Source organism: Excalfactoria chinensis, chromosome 2 (assembly GCF_039878825.1).
Source record: "Excalfactoria chinensis isolate bCotChi1 chromosome 2, bCotChi1.hap2, whole genome shotgun sequence".
NCBI lineage: Eukaryota > Metazoa > Chordata > Aves > Galliformes > Phasianidae > Excalfactoria > Excalfactoria chinensis.
This window is the reverse complement of record NC_092826.1, coordinates 115,582,332-115,600,025: the sequence shown is the minus strand read 5'-3', so window position 1 is coordinate 115,600,025 and position 17,694 is coordinate 115,582,332. Positions and strand designations below refer to the sequence as shown.

The 17,694-nt window shown below is 42.0% G+C and overlaps 2 protein-coding genes across 4 annotated transcripts in view; one reads left to right on the top strand and one right to left on the bottom strand.

Moving 5' to 3' along the window:
- Window positions 1–13,653, top strand: part of CAPN7 (calpain 7) — a 35,908-nt gene extending 22,255 nt beyond the window's left edge. Inside the window, exons 13-21 of one of the 3 annotated variants that reach the window (XM_072327560.1) lie at window positions 141–285; window positions 1,347–1,446; window positions 2,757–2,892; window positions 3,315–3,390; window positions 5,067–5,212; window positions 5,695–5,757; window positions 7,920–8,050; window positions 9,571–9,663; window positions 9,748–13,653. In XM_072327560.1, coding sequence (XP_072183661.1) covers window positions 141–285; window positions 1,347–1,446; window positions 2,757–2,892; window positions 3,315–3,390; window positions 5,067–5,212; window positions 5,695–5,757; window positions 7,920–8,050; window positions 9,571–9,663; window positions 9,748–9,892 — 1,035 coding nt within the window. In that variant the 3' untranslated portion in view covers window positions 9,893–13,653. The remainder of the gene's footprint in view (window positions 1–140; window positions 286–1,346; window positions 1,447–2,756; window positions 2,893–3,314; window positions 3,391–5,066; window positions 5,213–5,694; window positions 5,758–7,919; window positions 8,051–9,570; window positions 9,664–9,747) is intronic. The other 2 variants (XM_072327561.1, XM_072327562.1) reach the window with 2 other exon arrangements.
- A 504-nt stretch (window positions 13,654–14,157) lies between these two features.
- SH3BP5 (SH3 domain binding protein 5) overlaps window positions 14,158–17,694 on the bottom strand; it is a 39,803-nt gene continuing 36,266 nt past the window's right edge. Inside the window, exons 8-9 of the mRNA XM_072327563.1 lie at window positions 16,204–16,464; window positions 14,158–15,580 (exon numbers count right to left, since the gene is read on the bottom strand). Of these exons, the coding sequence (XP_072183664.1) occupies window positions 15,399–15,580; window positions 16,204–16,464 (443 nt within the window). The 3' untranslated portion in view covers window positions 14,158–15,398. The remainder of the gene's footprint in view (window positions 15,581–16,203; window positions 16,465–17,694) is intronic.

The window sequence follows — 17,694 nt, the reverse complement described above, 5'->3', positions numbered from 1 at the left end:
TGGGAAATTCTGTAAAACTTAATGATGCTGTATTTCCTAAAGATGCTCATCTCTACTCCATGTTCATGTAAATAGAAAAATAACCTTGAGAAGGTGAACCCAGCAGTTTTATTCTGTGTTTTTTTGTTGTTTTTTTTCAGGGGCTTAGATTCCTCCAGCTGAAAAATCCATGGAGTCACTTACGTTGGAAGGGACGGTACAGTGAAAATGACACAAGAAGTTGGACCCCAGATCTACAAAAATACTTGAACTTTGATCCAAGAACAGCTCAGAAAATAGACAATGGTAATAAGGCACAAGAAGTCACCATATGTTCAAATAATGCAGACCTTGGTGGTTTATCCCTGCAGAAAGGTGGAAGGAAACACTTAAGCACAAGAAACAGGTGGATTAAGTGAGGAAACCCTTTTGTTTAATGCCACTTCATTTTGACAACAGTATGCATCCAAGTCCATTAGATTTTACCATTTCATTATGAACTTCAGGCAATATGTAAGATATAGCAGTCCTGACTTTTGGTAGCTAGGAGAGATTACCTCATTATTTACATAAACTCATTCAGTAATGAATTAGTGCATCTGTAGTGTCTAGTAGTTAAAACTTCATGCAACTTTATATAAATTTTAAGGAAGTTATTTTTCTGACTGGATTTATCTACTGATTTTATAGTCTAAGCGTGTAGCTGTTCTGACTGTGTATCTTGTGCTTCAAGACCTGTGAGTGCCAGTATTGGAGACCTGTTTGAGAGTTCATTTCATCAGGAATCTGTCAGTTTGTAGGTGGTGGTGTTGGTTGGAATTGCAATTAAATGAGCTGTAGAGTGTTAAAATAATTACACAAGAATTGTAAAGATGAAGCAGATGTGGGGTGCTAAAGCAAGTCCCATAATGAAGTGCCTTAGGCATGCACTTCAGGATACTCACATTAATTGAATACTTCACTGTGTTGCTAAGGTGATTAGTTGAACTGGGTTAACCTGTCTTATTATTATTATTATTTGAAACTTAGGAAAGAATAAGGCAGCTCAGTATCAATTTGTGATGTCCTTATTGGATAGAACAGGGGTTCTCTCATGTCTTCTTATTAGTGCTTGAGAATGAAAAATGTCTTGACAGCTTCAGAAAGTACCCAGTGTTAGAGATAAGCAGATTCTAACTAACTTGTCTTTCTTGGTTTAGCTTGTTTGCTTTGTGGGTTAAGTTTAACTTTAGGAATGTAGGCAGTGTAGATGTTACTACTTTGTTTCATATAAATGTGGGGTATCATTTGCCTGAAAAGGGACTCTTGAAAAGTGAGTAAATTCAATGTTTCTGGTAAGCAAACAATAACAGCAGTTCCTTTTTTAGGAATTTTCTGGATTGCCTGGGAGGACCTGTGCCAGTACTATGATGTTATTTATTTGAGTTGGAACCCTGGTCTTTTTAAAGAATCCACATGTATTCACAGGTTGGTCCAAGGAAAAATCTTTTGTGTCAGTACAACACTCAGTGTCTTGATGAGGTGTTTCCATTCTTCCTTTTTTTTTTCTCCTCATTGCTGAAGAGGTTGGGCTCAAGAGCACAGTTGGGGTCTAACTTTGCAATTCCAAATTGTGAGCCCAGGCTTTTGTTTTGAGTTTTTCCATAACATCGTTGAAACTCCTGTGATCTTTGTGATGATACCTTGGACATAAGGTCGCGTAAGTGGATGCTGACCTCAGTACCACATCTCTATATTGGAATAGAAATCAGATTTTTGCACAACTGTTGTTAGTTTACTCAGTCACTAGGAAGTGCTTCAGTGACCTAACTTTTACTTGGAATTCATTTTACTGAGCAGTTCTGAGCCACTTCTGCAGTGCATGTTGTCTTTACAAGGTGTGTTTGTTCATGTCATAGGAGACAAAGTCCATTTCTCTCTAATCATATGTTATCTTCTTTAGCCATCATTTTACACGGTACCTATTTCTCCTAGTGTTCATTCCATTCAATCTTTTTCTAATCCAGTCAGAAGACAAGTGCCTCTGTTTCTGGAAGTGAAGGTTTATTTGTTTCTCTGCTGCAGTACATCAAGCTTCACCCCTACTTCCATACAACTTCTGTATATGTTAGCTCTGCATGAACTCCATCAATAGTACAACTTCTCATTTTGCCTGTAAAGGCTCCTTCCACCCTGGTGTTCAGATTATAAATGTGCTGACATGATGTAGCGATATGATCTCTGAGATGAACATACACATTCAATCATCTTCTACTCTGTATTTCCTTGTATTATTAATGATTGTCATACCACTGTGTAGGGCAGTGCCTAGCACAGTGACAACTGCCATAAACAGTGGTGTAATAAGAGAAAAATCGAAGCTTAGTTAATAATGCAGCCATTCACAAATGCTGTTCAGTTCAAAGGGGTGGGGAGAGTCAGTTACACAAATAGCTTTATCCATTTCTGTTCCTGATGTGTCACATTTTGTGTTGTCATCAGCACATTTTTTTTTCCCCACCTTCCCTACCGCCCCCCCCCTCCCCATGTTTTCTTTGTCTAGACAGTTCCTGATGCAGGTTTTGTCACAGGGTACATCAAGGTACCAGGCACCTTTCCAAATGTTAAGCAGATTAATTTTTATTTAAGAGTTTACCTGAATAGAAGTCTGTAGAGAGGGGGAGAGGGGAAAGCAAGCTTTTGGACATAAAAGCTCATATGAAGCATCCTACAGTTAGAGAAGTATAAGTCTCTTTGTTTTCAAAACTGATCTGATGAAATGTCTGCATTGCTTCTAGTACTTGGGATGCAAAGCAAGGCCCGGTGAAGGATGCCTACAGCCTGGCCAACAACCCGCAGTACAAGCTGGAAGTGCAATGCCCACAGGGTGGAGCTGTGGTCTGGGTGCTGCTGAGTAGGCACATCACGGATAAGGTGGGAGTTCTCTCCTTGTGCTTTCCATATTCTGAGCTCTGTAGCATCTGTCTGTGATGTAGCGTATTACTGCTTATATTTACATATTCAACGGTATGTGTGCATGTATGTGTATAAACTTCAGTTCAGCAGTATGGATACCTGCTTACAAGATGGTTGAGATAGACCCACTATAAAAATTGAGCGAGGGGATTATATTGCACCATAAGAGTACCAGAGTAATTCTGACTGCCACGGGCCTGAACTTTCCTTCAGCTAAAATACTGGTAGTTGGTTTAATTCAAGCATTTTTAAAAGATAAACACAGCAATTGGACCATAGCTTGTGGTGATCAAAAGAGTGGGAGAATGCGTGTTTGATTTACATTAAATGTTGGTTATATTCCACAGAAGCTTATAACTCCATCTGTGTTTTTCTAATAGGATGACTTTGCACACAATAGGGAATTTATTACTATGGTTGTATACAAGACTGATGGCAAAAAAGTTTACTATCCAGGTTAGTATACCATAACTGTCAAAAAAGATGATGCTTAAGAATAAATGGACACTTGCAGAGAGTTTTGTGGGAAAGAGGGGCACAGTTTGCTTTAGTGCTGCAAAGCTCATTCTTTGAGGTCAGTCTTCTGATGCAGTCATTCAGCCCTTTGACCACCTTAACACACTGCATGGAAGGAATAAACCAAGCTGTATGTGCTTAAGATCTTAACTCTATTTGATGAGCTTTACTGCAGCTGCAAAAAGGACATGTGTGTTTTGTTCCAGGAGAGATAGTAGATCTGAGACGCAGGAAGTAAAGGTAATGCTCATGTAGCAGGTAATAGGAGTTTTTGAAGTTCTTCTGAACTAAGAGTGGAAGTTGTGCTTTTTTTTTTCTCATTTGAGTTTGTTTGATTTTTATTATTTTTTTTCTATTGGAATAGCTGATAATGGTTGTGGGGTTCATCTCTGGCCTTGTTCAGTGTACTCTGCCAACCAGTTTGCCTGGAATCCAAGCTGTCTTTCAGTAGAAAACATCTACTGAGACCTTCCCAAAACACCAGGTTTTGCACCAGCTGATCTTGTTTAAGGACAAGCAGATTCTTTCTGCCCAAGAAGTGCTCGTGATGCTGTTAGTCATAGTAGTGCTTATTTTTTATGTGTTATACTGAAAGCATTCGCGTCAACAAACAATGCACTTTTGTATACTGGAGGGAACTGTTTTGCTGTGCTTGAGAAAGAGTTTTCCAGCAAGACCATTAAGGAGAGCTGGATGATTTGTCTGTTTTGTCGTGATAACCAAACTCTTTCATAAACTTTTAATCTCACGAGCTCAAACTCATTTGAAACCTTTTTCCATGGAAATAGATTAGTCAAGCTGCAATATTATTTTTGCCATCTGTTAAAATGAGATCAGAACGAAACAGGTTAATCCTTTGGCACTGAGACAGGGATTTCCCACTCCTAAGCTTCTTGTTGTTTTATATTAATCCTTTCCCTTCTCCCATGTTGCTGTGTGGAAGAAAACAAAGGATGTGATCCTGGGCTAGACTTGTCTCTGCTTCACTAAAATTAAAAGAATTCTGGAAATAACCAATTAGAGACCAGATAACAAATTGCATTGTGTAATTGTAATAGAAAAATGTTTGGAATGCTGATAATGGATACTGGATTTGTATTGTGTAGCGATCCTAAGAGAGAGGGAGAGAGATGAAGATGTTTTTGTTTCTCTAAGACATGAACATACGGCAAAGTCTTGTCTACCAACTGCAGCTGCCCTGTCAACAGAGAAGGGAGCTTCTCTAACAGACTTCTCATAGGTTTTTTTCTTATAGAGGGCTCAAATGTTCTTTATCTTTTTCTTTAAATTTAAGCATAATCACAGTAGGACTCCTTTGAACAGAGATGTTGGTAAGAGCTGGACAAGTAGTTCTCTCATGTCATTTAAGCTGTACTTTCAAGTGCAGAATTTGTCCTTTCATGTGTGATGTACATCTTCAGAAAATGATGGTTGCTCCTATCTGTCCTTGCTTCCTATGAGCAAAGCTTGAGGCTGGTTTCTTCTTAAAGCACTCAAGACTGCTTATAGACTAAACATAGTGCCAACAGTCTGATTTTTCTGGGCAGAATTCACTGATTATAAATGGCTGGGGGGTTTCTTTGACTGGGAGAAGTGTTCATTCTTTTCTTTTTCAGCTGATCCTCTTCCATATATCGACGGCATTCGGATCAACAGTCCTCATTATCTGACCAAGATAAAGCTGACCTCTCCAGGGACCCATACATTTACATTAGTGGTGTCTCAGTATGAGAAACAAAACACTATCCATTACACCATCAGGGTATGTACTGTTGGTTTCATAGTGAGTGTCAATAATTGTACTGTAACATGTCCTTTATTTGTAAATGTGATGAGTGAGCACACTTCTGGGTCCGTGTTGTTACTCTGAGGAGGGAGGCTATGAATGATGGAGTGGAACCGCTGGATGAAATGCTTGATAATGTTCTCCATTGTAGCTGAGATGATATAAGGTATCGATACAGTACAGTGGTGGTGGGGAGCTCCTCTTCTTTTGCCATCAGCCACTACTTTTCCTCTGAAATGCCTTCTGATAAGAGATAGGTAAGACAGAAAGAGTTCACTGGAGCCCAAGTACTAAAGCTGCATTTCCTTTGTGGTTATTTTTAAAGCAAGTAAACAGAGCAAGTATCTAAAACATGTTTGTAGGCAGTTCTGTTGTTTTGTTTTTATTTTTTTTCCCTCTTAATATGTCTTGAGAAATGCCAGATGAATGTGTGATCAACTCCTGCTTTTACCACACAGGTGTATTCCTTGTGCAAGTTCACCTTTTCCAAGATTCCTACACCTTACACCATTTCCAAACGGGTAAAGAATTTTTTTATTTACTAAGTAATTATTCTGTTGTGGTCTTTCTGTGACTGAGATGTACAAGGTTTCTAAATATAATTTTCCACTAATGTCCAGAAATGCCAGCTTCTCAAAAACCAAACTTCCTTAATTAAGGAGGTCAAATGGAGCTTAATCTAAGCATACTCAGTGCAAGACCAACCCTGTGTTTAGGTTGCATATAACTTGCCAAACAATTAGCTCCTTTAAGCATTGTTCATAACAACAAAAAAGCCTTTGGTAGCTGGTTAACTCTTTATACTAGTAAGGAGAGTGGCATAACTTCTATCATCATGAAAGTCCTATTCAGTATATAAGCTCTGTCTTCATCATAGAGAGTGTTACTGGTGCAGATACAAAATAAATCCTTTGGAGAAACTTTGGAGTTGACTTTGGAGTAACAACCTGTGCCCTAATATGTAACGAGTGTGCAGAGTGTTGCTCACTCCTGAGAAAATGCATTATTTTCTTCAAAAGTTCTTGGCCTGAATGTGTGTAGGCAGCAGTGGCAAAGCAAAGGCACCGTTACTGAGACTGTGACAAATGGACTTCTTACTTACAATGGTCACAATGCCTTACAGGTCTTAAATTTATTAAGATATCTCAAAGGTCTGTAATCACTTGTGTAAGCACTTGCACTGTCAAATAGGAATAAGACAGTATGCAGATGGTATATCTCATATAGAGATGCTCCCTGAGAGTAAAGCAGTGGCAAGAGCAAATACTTGGCCAAAATAAGGGAGAAGCCCAGGTGGTCCAGAGGCCACGTGCTGCTGTTATTATTGTCCTTGAATCCCGCCAGCTCAGGAGAACTGTAAGTTGCTAAAGAGATTCCTGGGAACAATGTGACCATATCCTCAGTTGTTCCAGAAAGCACAGTCACTTTTAGCTCTAAAAACTGAGCTTAGTTTGGAAGACTGGTTTAAGAAGTGAAAAATGCACTGCAGATGACATGCTTGCTTTAGACATGTCATCTGTTTTATGCATGTGAGTTTCGAAAGAGAATTAAGCACGTGGAAGCCTCCTGTTAATTATCTGGAGATGTCTGTCTTCTATTCAAATAAAAGGCGTGTTTAATCTGTCCATGGCTGGCTCTGTCTAAATGATTAAATGCAGAAGGCTAGTTGCCTGTTTAATGCTTATTTGGTAACTGTATTGCAGTCATTGCATTTAAAGACAAGCAGATAACTAATTCACAATTTACCAAAGAAAGCATTGTCGAGATGGCCTGTACCAAAGTTGGGTGGTCATTTGTTATGCTTTCCTCCAGGAATCCTACTGCAGCTGAGGTAGAAAAGGCCTGGAAATTCACAGCAGCGTCAGGTTGTGTGGTGGGGGAAGAAATCCCCCTTGCTTTCCTGACTTGTCACATTCTGAGGGTTTTGGATACCGAGTAGAGAAACAAATCACAGGAAAAAATGTTGATCCCTGCTGGTTTGACAGAGAAGGGGGGGAAATAACATACAAGGACTGCCACTCAGCTATAGCTGTGTGAACGCCTGGCATGTCTTAGAACTTTCATTCAGTGACTAGCAGGAGGAACTTGCAAACAGATGGCCTGTTTCTTAAAATCTGAGCAACATTCTGTCTCTTGTATTTCCTTGTCCTTTTGGAGTCTGTCCGTATGGATATCTTTGTCTCAGTAGTGCTGCTTCTCAGAGTGCACAGTGGTGAATGGGCAGCGCTGGAGGGAGAAATTTCCAAAGCAAAGGCTACAACACCAGTATGGTTGTACTTCTTGTGCTGTTTTCATCTCTCATGTAGTGCAACAAAGGAGGTTTGTTGTTTTGTGTTCTGGAGGAAAAGTCAGGAAAAACAGCAACAAAAAAAAACTGCGCAGTTCAGCAACTCCAGGACAGGTGGGAGTACCGATCCTTCATTAGATGCAATCTTTAGCAGTCACAAGCAGCTACCTGGTATTTATGAGCTGAACAATATTACCTTAACAAGGGATCTAAAGCTTTGAGTCAGGTAGTTAAACTTACTGAATTTGGTCACATTCTGACTTTCACTTGCTCTTTAAGGATTCTAAGATTACTGTAGTGACAACTGATGTGAGAGATGCTTCAAGTCTTGTATTGCTTACCTATACACAAATTCTCAGGATATAACATATTTTCTGTATTTTTTCCTTTTTTTAGGTTAATGGACAATGGAAAGGTCACAGTGCTGGAGGATGTGGAAACTTCAGAGACAGCTACAAAAATAACCCCATCTATCAATTCCAGCTGGACAAGAGTGGGCCATTACTAATTGAACTGCGTGGACCAAGGTTTGTCATACATGGTTCTCTACACAGTGAGAGTATCATGCACCAAGGATGAGTTGTCAGAGTCCTCCAAGGGATGGGTGAGAAGATCCCAGAAAAGCCAGAGATAAGATATGGGAAGCAGCTATGTTAAGCTTTATATTAAGCAGGTATAACACTATTTCTTTCTAATGCTGCCATCAGTAGTGATTTAAACCTGCATGCTTTCTACTGAGGAAGTCTTTGACGAGGACCCTTGATGAGGGAAGCAGGAGCCTTCTTTTATATTAGTTTTGGAGTGTGGGTGGAGCCAGGTATTGTGAAGCAGGGAAGAGGCTACAAAAGACTAATTTTCCTCTTAAAAGTAGTCCCAGTCATGATACCTTTTCTTTTGTAGTAGAGCTAATGTGCAGAAGTGCTAAACACTCACAGGTTCTTAAATAACAGCCTGTGTGGTAATTTCAGCTCTGACAATGCATCTACTCTGTAACTGGCAGATCAGGAGGAAGAATTGGATGTCAGTGCCCTATGGAGTGTCTTTCATAGTGAAAGTTTCTTCCCAGAGTTGCAAGTAATACTTATGGGCTCTCAGCTGTTACTGTGGTAGAGAGGACCTTTATTAAATTACTGTATCTCAGAGGGCTCAGGATGGCCAGGATTTGGAGGGGTTTTCAAGAAAGTAGAAAATAAAATAGCTCTAACTTAAAATGTGGTTCAAGTGGCATGATCTTCTCAACTCCTTTGCAATACGTGTCAGTATGCTTAATGATAACTAATAAAGGTTAAGAGGAAGCACTTTCTCACTTCTTGTAGTCCTGTACTAAAGTTGTGTAGGTCAGATTCCTTCTATCTATCTGCCTCAAGATATCAGTATACAGCACTTCTAAATAGCAACATCTCCTGCCATGCAGTCATCACATGATCAATTTATTCACGCAGCTGCACAGTGTCACCATGAAATGGCAGCACGTCTCTATCTACCTTCCCTTTGAGGAAGCTCTCTCTCGTGAAATGCAGATGAGCGAGTACAAGTGTGTTTCCTTGAAGGTGCAATTTTTCCACTCCACTGATTTAGCATTTCTTTTTCTGCATTTGTAGATCATACGTCAGTAGTTTGACTGACAGGGGCAGCGGTGCCTGTCACATTTATGAATAGCAGACGAATTGTCCCAGGTTGCAGTGAAACATGAGAACTGTGCTGAGATTACCAACTTTCATATTCCAATGACGGTGATCAGATCACAGCCCAAAACCTGCGCTGCTCAGCCCAGGAACATGTCACTGCAAGTTTAACCACTTGGGCTCTGCTTTGGTGCTTTGGTGCAGAGACAAGGCTAGTAGAGATTTTCCAGTTCTGAAACCAAAATGCATCTTCCTCCACTCTGTACATTCATGTCACACAGTAAAGCTTCACTCACATGTCAGTCACAGATGTGATGAAACTTAAGTGTATTCCAGATATAGAGTTTTCAAAAACTTGCTTTCCTCCTGCTAGCCCTGATTCCCCAAATAATTAAAGTCATGGTCTGTCACTTGGCTTGCAGGCAGTACAGCGTTGGGTTTGAAGTTGTCACTGTCTCAACAGTAGGAGATCCTGGTTCCTATGGCTTTCAGAAGAAGAGCAGTGGGGACTACAGGTAATAAATAGTTGATTCAGTGCAGTTTTCACTGCTTGAAGAGTTTCAGACCTTGGTTGTAAGAAATCACTTCTTTGATCCTAGGTGTGGATTTTGCTACCTGGAAGTGGAGAACATCCTTGCTGGAGTGTACAACATTATCCCCACCACATTCCTGCCTCAACAAGAAGGTCCTTTTTTCTTAGATTTTAATAGCACTTCTCCTCTTAGGGTATCACAGCTTCAGTGAGGAGACAGACGGATGCATGGTGTTTCAAGGATGTACTTTTGAACTGCTCTGCAGTCTCATAAAGGTGAATAACTCACTACAGATCTGCATAAAATAAGATCTCACTCTAAGTTATAGCCAAGAGCACAGAGTCACCAATTTGGCAATTGATCATGACGGAAAATTAGATGTGTTTTTTGCTGCTATAGTATTGGCATGAGCACTGTTGAGCAGGCTTGTGAACAAGCTCAAGTGTTGTATTCAGACAAACTGGAAGAACGTAATTTGCTGCAGTTTTTCTACACTTTAAATCAAAATCTAGTGAGTTCAGAGAAAAACTACCACCAAAATGCTCTTCTCCTAAAGTAATGGGTCTGTGGGTTGAAGATTTTATTCTGAAATGTAAAAATGTAAGAAAAGTATTCTTGTATATTCTGCTTATTCATTCTCAGGCCCAAATCTGTAGTAAATGCCATTTATACCGCTGCCTTGAATGTTTACAGCATTGAAGCACTTCTCACATTTAAGTGCGAGTTCACTACTGCGGAGCATATATTCCAGACTGCCATTATCCTCTTCAGCTTATCTCAAGTATGTACATAGGAGTAAAATAAGACCCCAGCTTTAGCTACTTCTGAAAAAAGCAAAGGATTTACCCTTACTACCTGCACTTTGACAGCTGTTATTTTGTATTACTTTAGTATACATCATCGCACAAGGTAAATACAGCTTTCTTACTTTAGGCTGCCAGACCCCACCTGATGGGGATCAGTGTTGAGATGGAGAAGGTAACCAACAGCAGTGAGCAGAACATGCTCTTCACTTGGCAGGGGGGAAAGGTTTTCAATCCAAGGTGTGCTGCAAAATGCTCTGTACCTACTGAAGTAGCCTCACTTGCTGGTGCTGCTGGAGAGCAAACTACCCCTCTAGCAAGGAAATGTTTTATCCTTGTTACTTTTGCAAGTACTTGGCTCACAGGAGAAAGATCAGTTAAGCCTCCTCCCTTTCTGAACTACAGCTGCTAGCTGGGGGCTTGCTGTTCCTGTTACAGGTCTCTGTTCTGGAAGGTACCTTTTGCTTCTAAACTGAAACTGATGGAAAAAAAAAATGCAGCAGTTGGCCAGTGCCAGCATTAGAAACAGGGTTAAAGTTCTTTAGAAAGCAGTGGAATTGGGAGTACTCCAGGAAGAACATTGTAAGAAGGCTGCTGCCTGCATTCCTATAAGATATACACATAGAATAGCTGAAGAGGGTTAAAGATAACTGAGTTTTCCTTCTGAATTCAAATACTAACTGCTCTTAATATTGCTGTTGTTTTTGTTGGATGACAGAACCGCGTGTGACAGTTGGGGGAAAAAGGTGCTTTTAAAGCTACCAGAGGAAGCTCTTTGCCCTTCTTTGTCTGGCAAGTTTTCAAGTGAAAAGGTGGCATTTTCAGAGCACTGGTGCCACTTGTTTGTTAGGAAACTGAGCATGTGCCACAGGAGAACTAGAAATACATGGGGGTAAAACTACTCCCACCGAAGTCTCTTTGTCTTCTCCAGATAGTCTGAGCTCCTTTTTACTTCATCCCTACCATCAGGCAGCTGGTTAATAAATGTCAGGCTTTCAAAGGACAGTGAGCACACATGCCTTTTTGGACTGCAGCTCTCTCAGAGACCATCTGGGCCTTGTGCTGAGCTCGTTGCAGTGTGGCTTACCTTCTTTTGCAGCATATCAACACAGGGAACAGCGGGGGCACAAGCTGAGCAAAAACCCGTTAGGTTCTTTGTGGCTCTCCTGGGCTTCTGGGTGCAGTCAGTTGTGCCAAGGACTGTTCCTCCCTACAAAATTTAAACTTCATTTGCTTACATGTTCCCTGTGTTTTGCTCAGGCTAAACAGAGGTATTTTATCACCTGTGACATCTAAACTTACAAGAGGCAGATGCCAGAACTGCCAACCTTCAGAACTAAACCAAGTTGTTGCTCTCCCCAGCTGCTGAGATCAAGCTGGTAGGCCACAGTAAAATCAAGTTCTCTTCTGTACCAGGGTTGTGTTCTAGGGGAAGAGTTTTTTCTATTTATTTATTCAGGCTCAAAGCTTATGTTGGAAGAAACAAGCATATAAGGCTCCGCTTCCATACTGTACTGAAGCAAAAGCAAAGAATGTGCTCACTTTCTCAATGCTCCAGCAATGCTGTATCTACCAGACAGCAACTTATTACACAAAGTACAGTCGGTGGATAGGGCTTATGCCTATAAGGGGACAGGACTGAAGTTTGGTATTGCTGCCTTTTCAGTGTAAGTCTTATTCAAGTACTGCACCTCCATGCTTAGTGGAATATCACTGTTTACAGAGTGCTCAGGTGTAGTGTTTCAAAGGAAATACAACATATTCTTGTAACACTCTACAGTCTCTGCCCTTTCTGCTTGTAACAAAATCCTCTTATGGTGTTTTCTTGCCCCCTTTTTCTTAAGAGAAATCATTCACATGAGTACTTGTGTTTCCCTTTAATCTCTTCTGTCAAATACATAATTCTAGTACTTTTTTTTCCACAAATCTGGAAAAATAAGTGGTGTGAACTGCTCCTTAAATTATAGCACAGACTCAGGTGAAGACGTTGATTATGTTGTTCTTTCCCTTACCTCATTGCTATGATTACACCATAGCATTTCTTATCTCTAAGGACAGAATATTAGATACTGAGTTAAGATTGGAAAGCAAGACTTCCAGAAAGGAGTATATAGGCTGTAGGGAGGGAAACTGAAGGAGCTCACAGCCACAGCTAAACTGAAACAAGGGAGCACTGCCCACATCACTTCCAGCATGGCAGTTATGACCCTCAGCTCTTAGCCTTTTAAACATGAAAATACAAGACCTCATTACTCTTAGCAACAAGCAATACTTCACTCTATTAGTTTACAGCATGCGACAACTGAAAACTGTCCAAGCTGCAGAACAAGGCAGCCAAATACCAATGAAAGCTGGTTGTTGTGAGGAGCCCTAAGAGGGTTTGCGCTTTCCTTGATTCACTGAGGGAAGATTACAACAAACAGATGATTTTTAATTCTCTGTCATTGGTGCTGATGGACAACTGGAGAGCCTTCTTCAGAAGGTTTAACATTCTCCATTCTTATACAGTGAGAAGGCTTTTCTGTATTTTGGTATGGGGTTTTTGTTTGTTTGAAATCCTACCTTAGGCCTCCGTACAACACCCTCTGTGCTGCTGTTGGTAGCTCAGGGTGAGCCACACCTCCCAGCACACGCATCTCTGGTTGCTATGTTGGGAATGTGTGGGATGAGTCCTTCCTAATCAGACCCATCAGTTTTCCTTTCTGCAGTGAGTCTGAGTTTCAGTCCTACTTTCCTGATGCAAGTCTTACTGAACTGTCTTGTAATTACACAGTTAGTTGACCATACAACCTGTAAGGTGTTGGAACAATCAGCTGCTTTGAGTTAAATTATGTACAGAACCATAGAGGTTTTCATCACTTAGGCAAGCAAGGACATATTAAATTGTGTGATAATGCCAAAGAGTAGAAGAATTCCTACATTAACTGTTGCTTTATACATTCGTGCTGCTCACAAATACTTTGATACACCAGAGGCTTATTTTTATACCCATGAAGGCAGCTACTATCATGTTACACATCAAGATATGTAAAGATTCCAACAGAAAACTAACTGGAAAAAGCTCATTGATTTGCCTGTACTCCCCGGTGATGTATGTTCATTTCAGTTTGTCATATTTATAATTACAGCTTTTACAGAGTTTAAAATAAAACGAGTTTTCCATTAATTTAATAGACACGCGGTTGTGCCCGTTTACTTGTACATCTGAAGTGAGGTTTACCTGCCAAGCATTGGCATCGCCAAAGGAAGAGTGCTGCAGTGAGATCCTCGCACAGACCCAGAGCTGCGCTGTGGCTGTATGGGCACGCTGGTTCCATACCCTCCCCTACCTCCAGAGCAATGGCTTCAAGCTGCTGGGAGCTGAATCCAACAATCCCAGCATGCACAAGGCAGCACACACAACTTTCTTTGATCCTGCTGAACATAACATCCCTCATTACACAGCTGCAGAGGTCTCTGGTCAGAAGCGGCACTGTGAGAGGAATGTTGGTAGCAAAAGACTTAAAAAACAACAACGAAAACCAGAAAAGAGCAACAGATACTGACTGACAAGATTAGATACTCGGCCTGATACCAAGGTGAGAGACTCTGCGCTGCCGTCTTCAGCTGAAAGCGATACTTAGAGCCTCGCCTTGCCTATGGTTCTCTGTACTCGAGACACACTGAGCTCAGACCCAAAAGGTGGAAAACAAAAAGGTTTACTGTAGTGTGAAGAATTTTACATTGAGAATCAATACACAAGCTGTGGCAAGGACGAAATACAACAGGACTGCAAAAACAGAATAGAAAATACTTCGGGCAATACTAAAATTCCCATGAAATTAACAATAGAAACCGACGTTTTAGATAAAATGGTGCTTTCAGAAATGCTTAGCCACCAAAACTGAAGAGTCCTAGGATTTTTACTACCACTTATAATGACCAGACACTACTACTGCCTAACAGCGGCCGGCAAACATGCCGGTGCCCTTTCTAGTTTTATCAAACACTTCTCTAGGGCATCCTACACCTCAATCCCTCTTACAGTTATAAAAGCCCACACAGTACAACCTACGGAGAAATTGAAGAACACATTGTCAATCTACACTGGCAGTTCCTTTTCTTCATGCATATTTTAAGGGCGATCCCCTAATCGTAACTGTCCTGAATACATCTGTCATTCCCATTTTTGAGCAATAACACTTTAAAGTGCTGAAAATAGTACTTCACTTCTCAGGGGAGGGGAAGGGCAAGGACCAATCAACTCTTCTCGGTCAGTGGAACCACCCTTAGAGTGCCAGCCGGACTCAGGAAGGGAGCAAAAAAGGGCCCATGGCTGCTGAGTGATACCGTCCTGCTCCTGTCTCTCTTGGGCCAGTTCTTAGAGGCATGACTCGTCTTCATCCTTTCTGTGAGCACCAAGGGAAGAGTGAAGGCTTTTAGACCTCCACGTGCAGCTTTCCTGTATACAAAATGTTTCTACAATTTCAGCGTAATACAGACAAATACAGATGTTCAAAGAATACGCCACTTATACTCAAGAGATCCAGTGTATCTAAAGAGCATCTCGATCTACAAAACCAAAGCCAAACTGCTCTCTGCAAACGTCTGGCTTGAATTTCAGACCCCCCACTGCCATGAATTTGCACGGGAACATTACTGGTTATTGCTTCAGCCAGGCTGCTACAAAACGAGTTACAAAGTCTGTGACATGGGAGCACAGCTTACCAGCTGATGACTTGTCTGGCCTACGAAGGATTTACTCAATAAAAACTTCAGCCCTCGACATCAATTAGACTTCTTAGTGCAGTTTTAAATTCTTAGAGTAAACGCTTAAGATTTGGCATATATTATTGGCACAATGTTCTTCAAACACTTAGAAGTTCATATATAAATATTTATATTCCCATTAATCAGGACGGCTACAAGGAGGACTCAGCCAATCTGGGCAGCCTTCCTGCCCGCGCATATTCCCTCTTTGATTTTCATGCACTGAAGGGAGAGCTGCTTCATCCGGTTATCCAAAGCCAGCCCCTCGGTGGAGCCGCTCCTGTTGCTGCTCCTATTCTTGCTCACTCTGTCGCTTGCCTTGTTCTCAGCCCCTTCCGCCCTATCCCCTGCAAAGAAAAGACAAAGCTCGATGTTAAACCCAGATAGCATTATGGAGCTTATGGTTCAAGTGGATCCCTCGGAAACTTCTTCTGCACACAAAATACACGAGCAGGAGCAAGATGTTTTAACAAAAGCAAAGTTGGCCTTCCCAGCTGTTCTCACTTTGTGTGCTGCATCAGTAACCTTACAGCACAACAGACTTAGGCTGCAGTACACAAGTACAGTGGTAATCCTCCAGTCTGAATCTGTCAGCATGGCTTGGCAGAGCTTACATGAGGTTCCTTTTGGCACATTATTATCTATTTATTTTTCTGGAAAGCAGGACAGCAACTGAAAAATAAACTCAGATTTTCTTTAAGTCAAAGAATCAGAATCCCACCAACTGCTGAGGAACCTTCAAACCCCACTGCTGCACTGAGACCAAACCAGGCAACCTGCGCAGCCAGCAGAGCAGTGAAAGCACTTGAGATGTCAGAGGGGACTGTGGGTCCTTCATGGACTGCCTTCCCCAAAGAAGCAGCAGCAGCTCAGCAAGCCTGTCACACACCGAGGGGAACTGAGAGGGTTTTTCCCACTCCCTTTGTAAAGCTTAACAGCATTGGCCCAGGGTGCATCCAGCTGTGCGTACCTCTTTCAGCTTCACATTCGGGAGATGAAGCCCCACTGCATTCACTTCGGGGGCCAAGGACGGGGAAGATCACTCCAAACTCAGAGAGGGACACGGGGCTGGGCAGATCCAGGGTGCCAGGGCGTGTCGTGGGGGGAAATGGAGTGGGCACCTCGCTGGGGCTTGTAGGCCCAGAGCTGAAGCTGGACACTGACTGAGTTTCTGAGTCTTCCTCGGATACAAAACTGCTGCCGTTGTCATCCTCAAACACTTCAGAGGCCACTGCAATGTTTAAAGACACATTCTCATTAACAAACCTACCCCCTCATCACCTTTCTGGGTAACAGTTCCTCAGTTCTGCACCTCCTGTCCATACACACACTGCTAACCCACAGGCTGCGGTTTCTCATCATCTGCTCCCTCTGCAAAGCTTTACCCAGCATTTCACACACGCACCAGCCCTGTTTCTGGAGAAAAGCTCTGAAAAGCAGCACACCTGCCAGCAACGCCCTGGTCCTTATGGATTGTTACCATTCCCTGCTGACCTGGTTTACTTCAGTTCTTCTGCACATAGCTTAAGGCAGGGCCTGCTCCCCTGCACCTGTCTTGGCCAGCAGCATCCTGACATCAACACAGGCTCGTGAATAGGTACGACATTAATTAAACAGCAGACAGCTTTAGGGACAAACTGCCTCTGCATTCTCTTTCCAGTTATGCAGTTGGAATCCAACAGAACTCCCAACTGGGATTCTGGATGGATCAGTGACGTCTTAAAAAGCCCCGCTCACACGTATTGCTCTCACTGCTCATGGCGGCTCCTACCTGAATTCCAGCTCAGCAAACCAACTCCAGATTAAGCTGTTCTAACAGCTTTTCATTAATGGAAGTTCAATCTTGTACTAAATGCAGGGAGTTGATCTGGCTAAAAACGAACACGTTCACAGGATGGCACCTGCGACCCAAATACCTCCCACGCTCAAGTCCCACCGAGCTCAGAAGATTTATTGTGCATGCCAGAACATGGCCCAGCATCACAGCAGACTGAAGAAGCCCCTCAAACAGCAAAACATTCACAAAGACCTGGGGTCATTTGCAGTTCCGCCTCCTCACCACTCCTGCTGCTGTCAGAGTGGCTCAGAACTGACAGGCAAGAGCAGCAGGACCAAAGCAGCAGCACTAACAGAATGACTCAAAGGAAAGGCTTCAAAGTGGTTCTGCTGCCAGCCCAGCAGCCAGGGGCTCCAGTGCACCACTTGGGACACAAAGGGTGCGAATGGAGGCAGCTGTCAGCATGGGTATTTCAGAGATATTCAGCCTCTTTCTGCTGCATTTTCAGACCGTGGCTCCTTATTCATACAGTAAGAAAAGAATCCAAAAGCTCAAAATTGATCACAATCACCCAACTTCTAAAACCCCCTCCAGGGCACCTCATGCTCAGAGAGAGCTTGTGGTGGTTTGGATTTTGCTGGTTTGCTTTTTAAGGTCAAATATAAGGCTGCAAAGTGGCCTTTC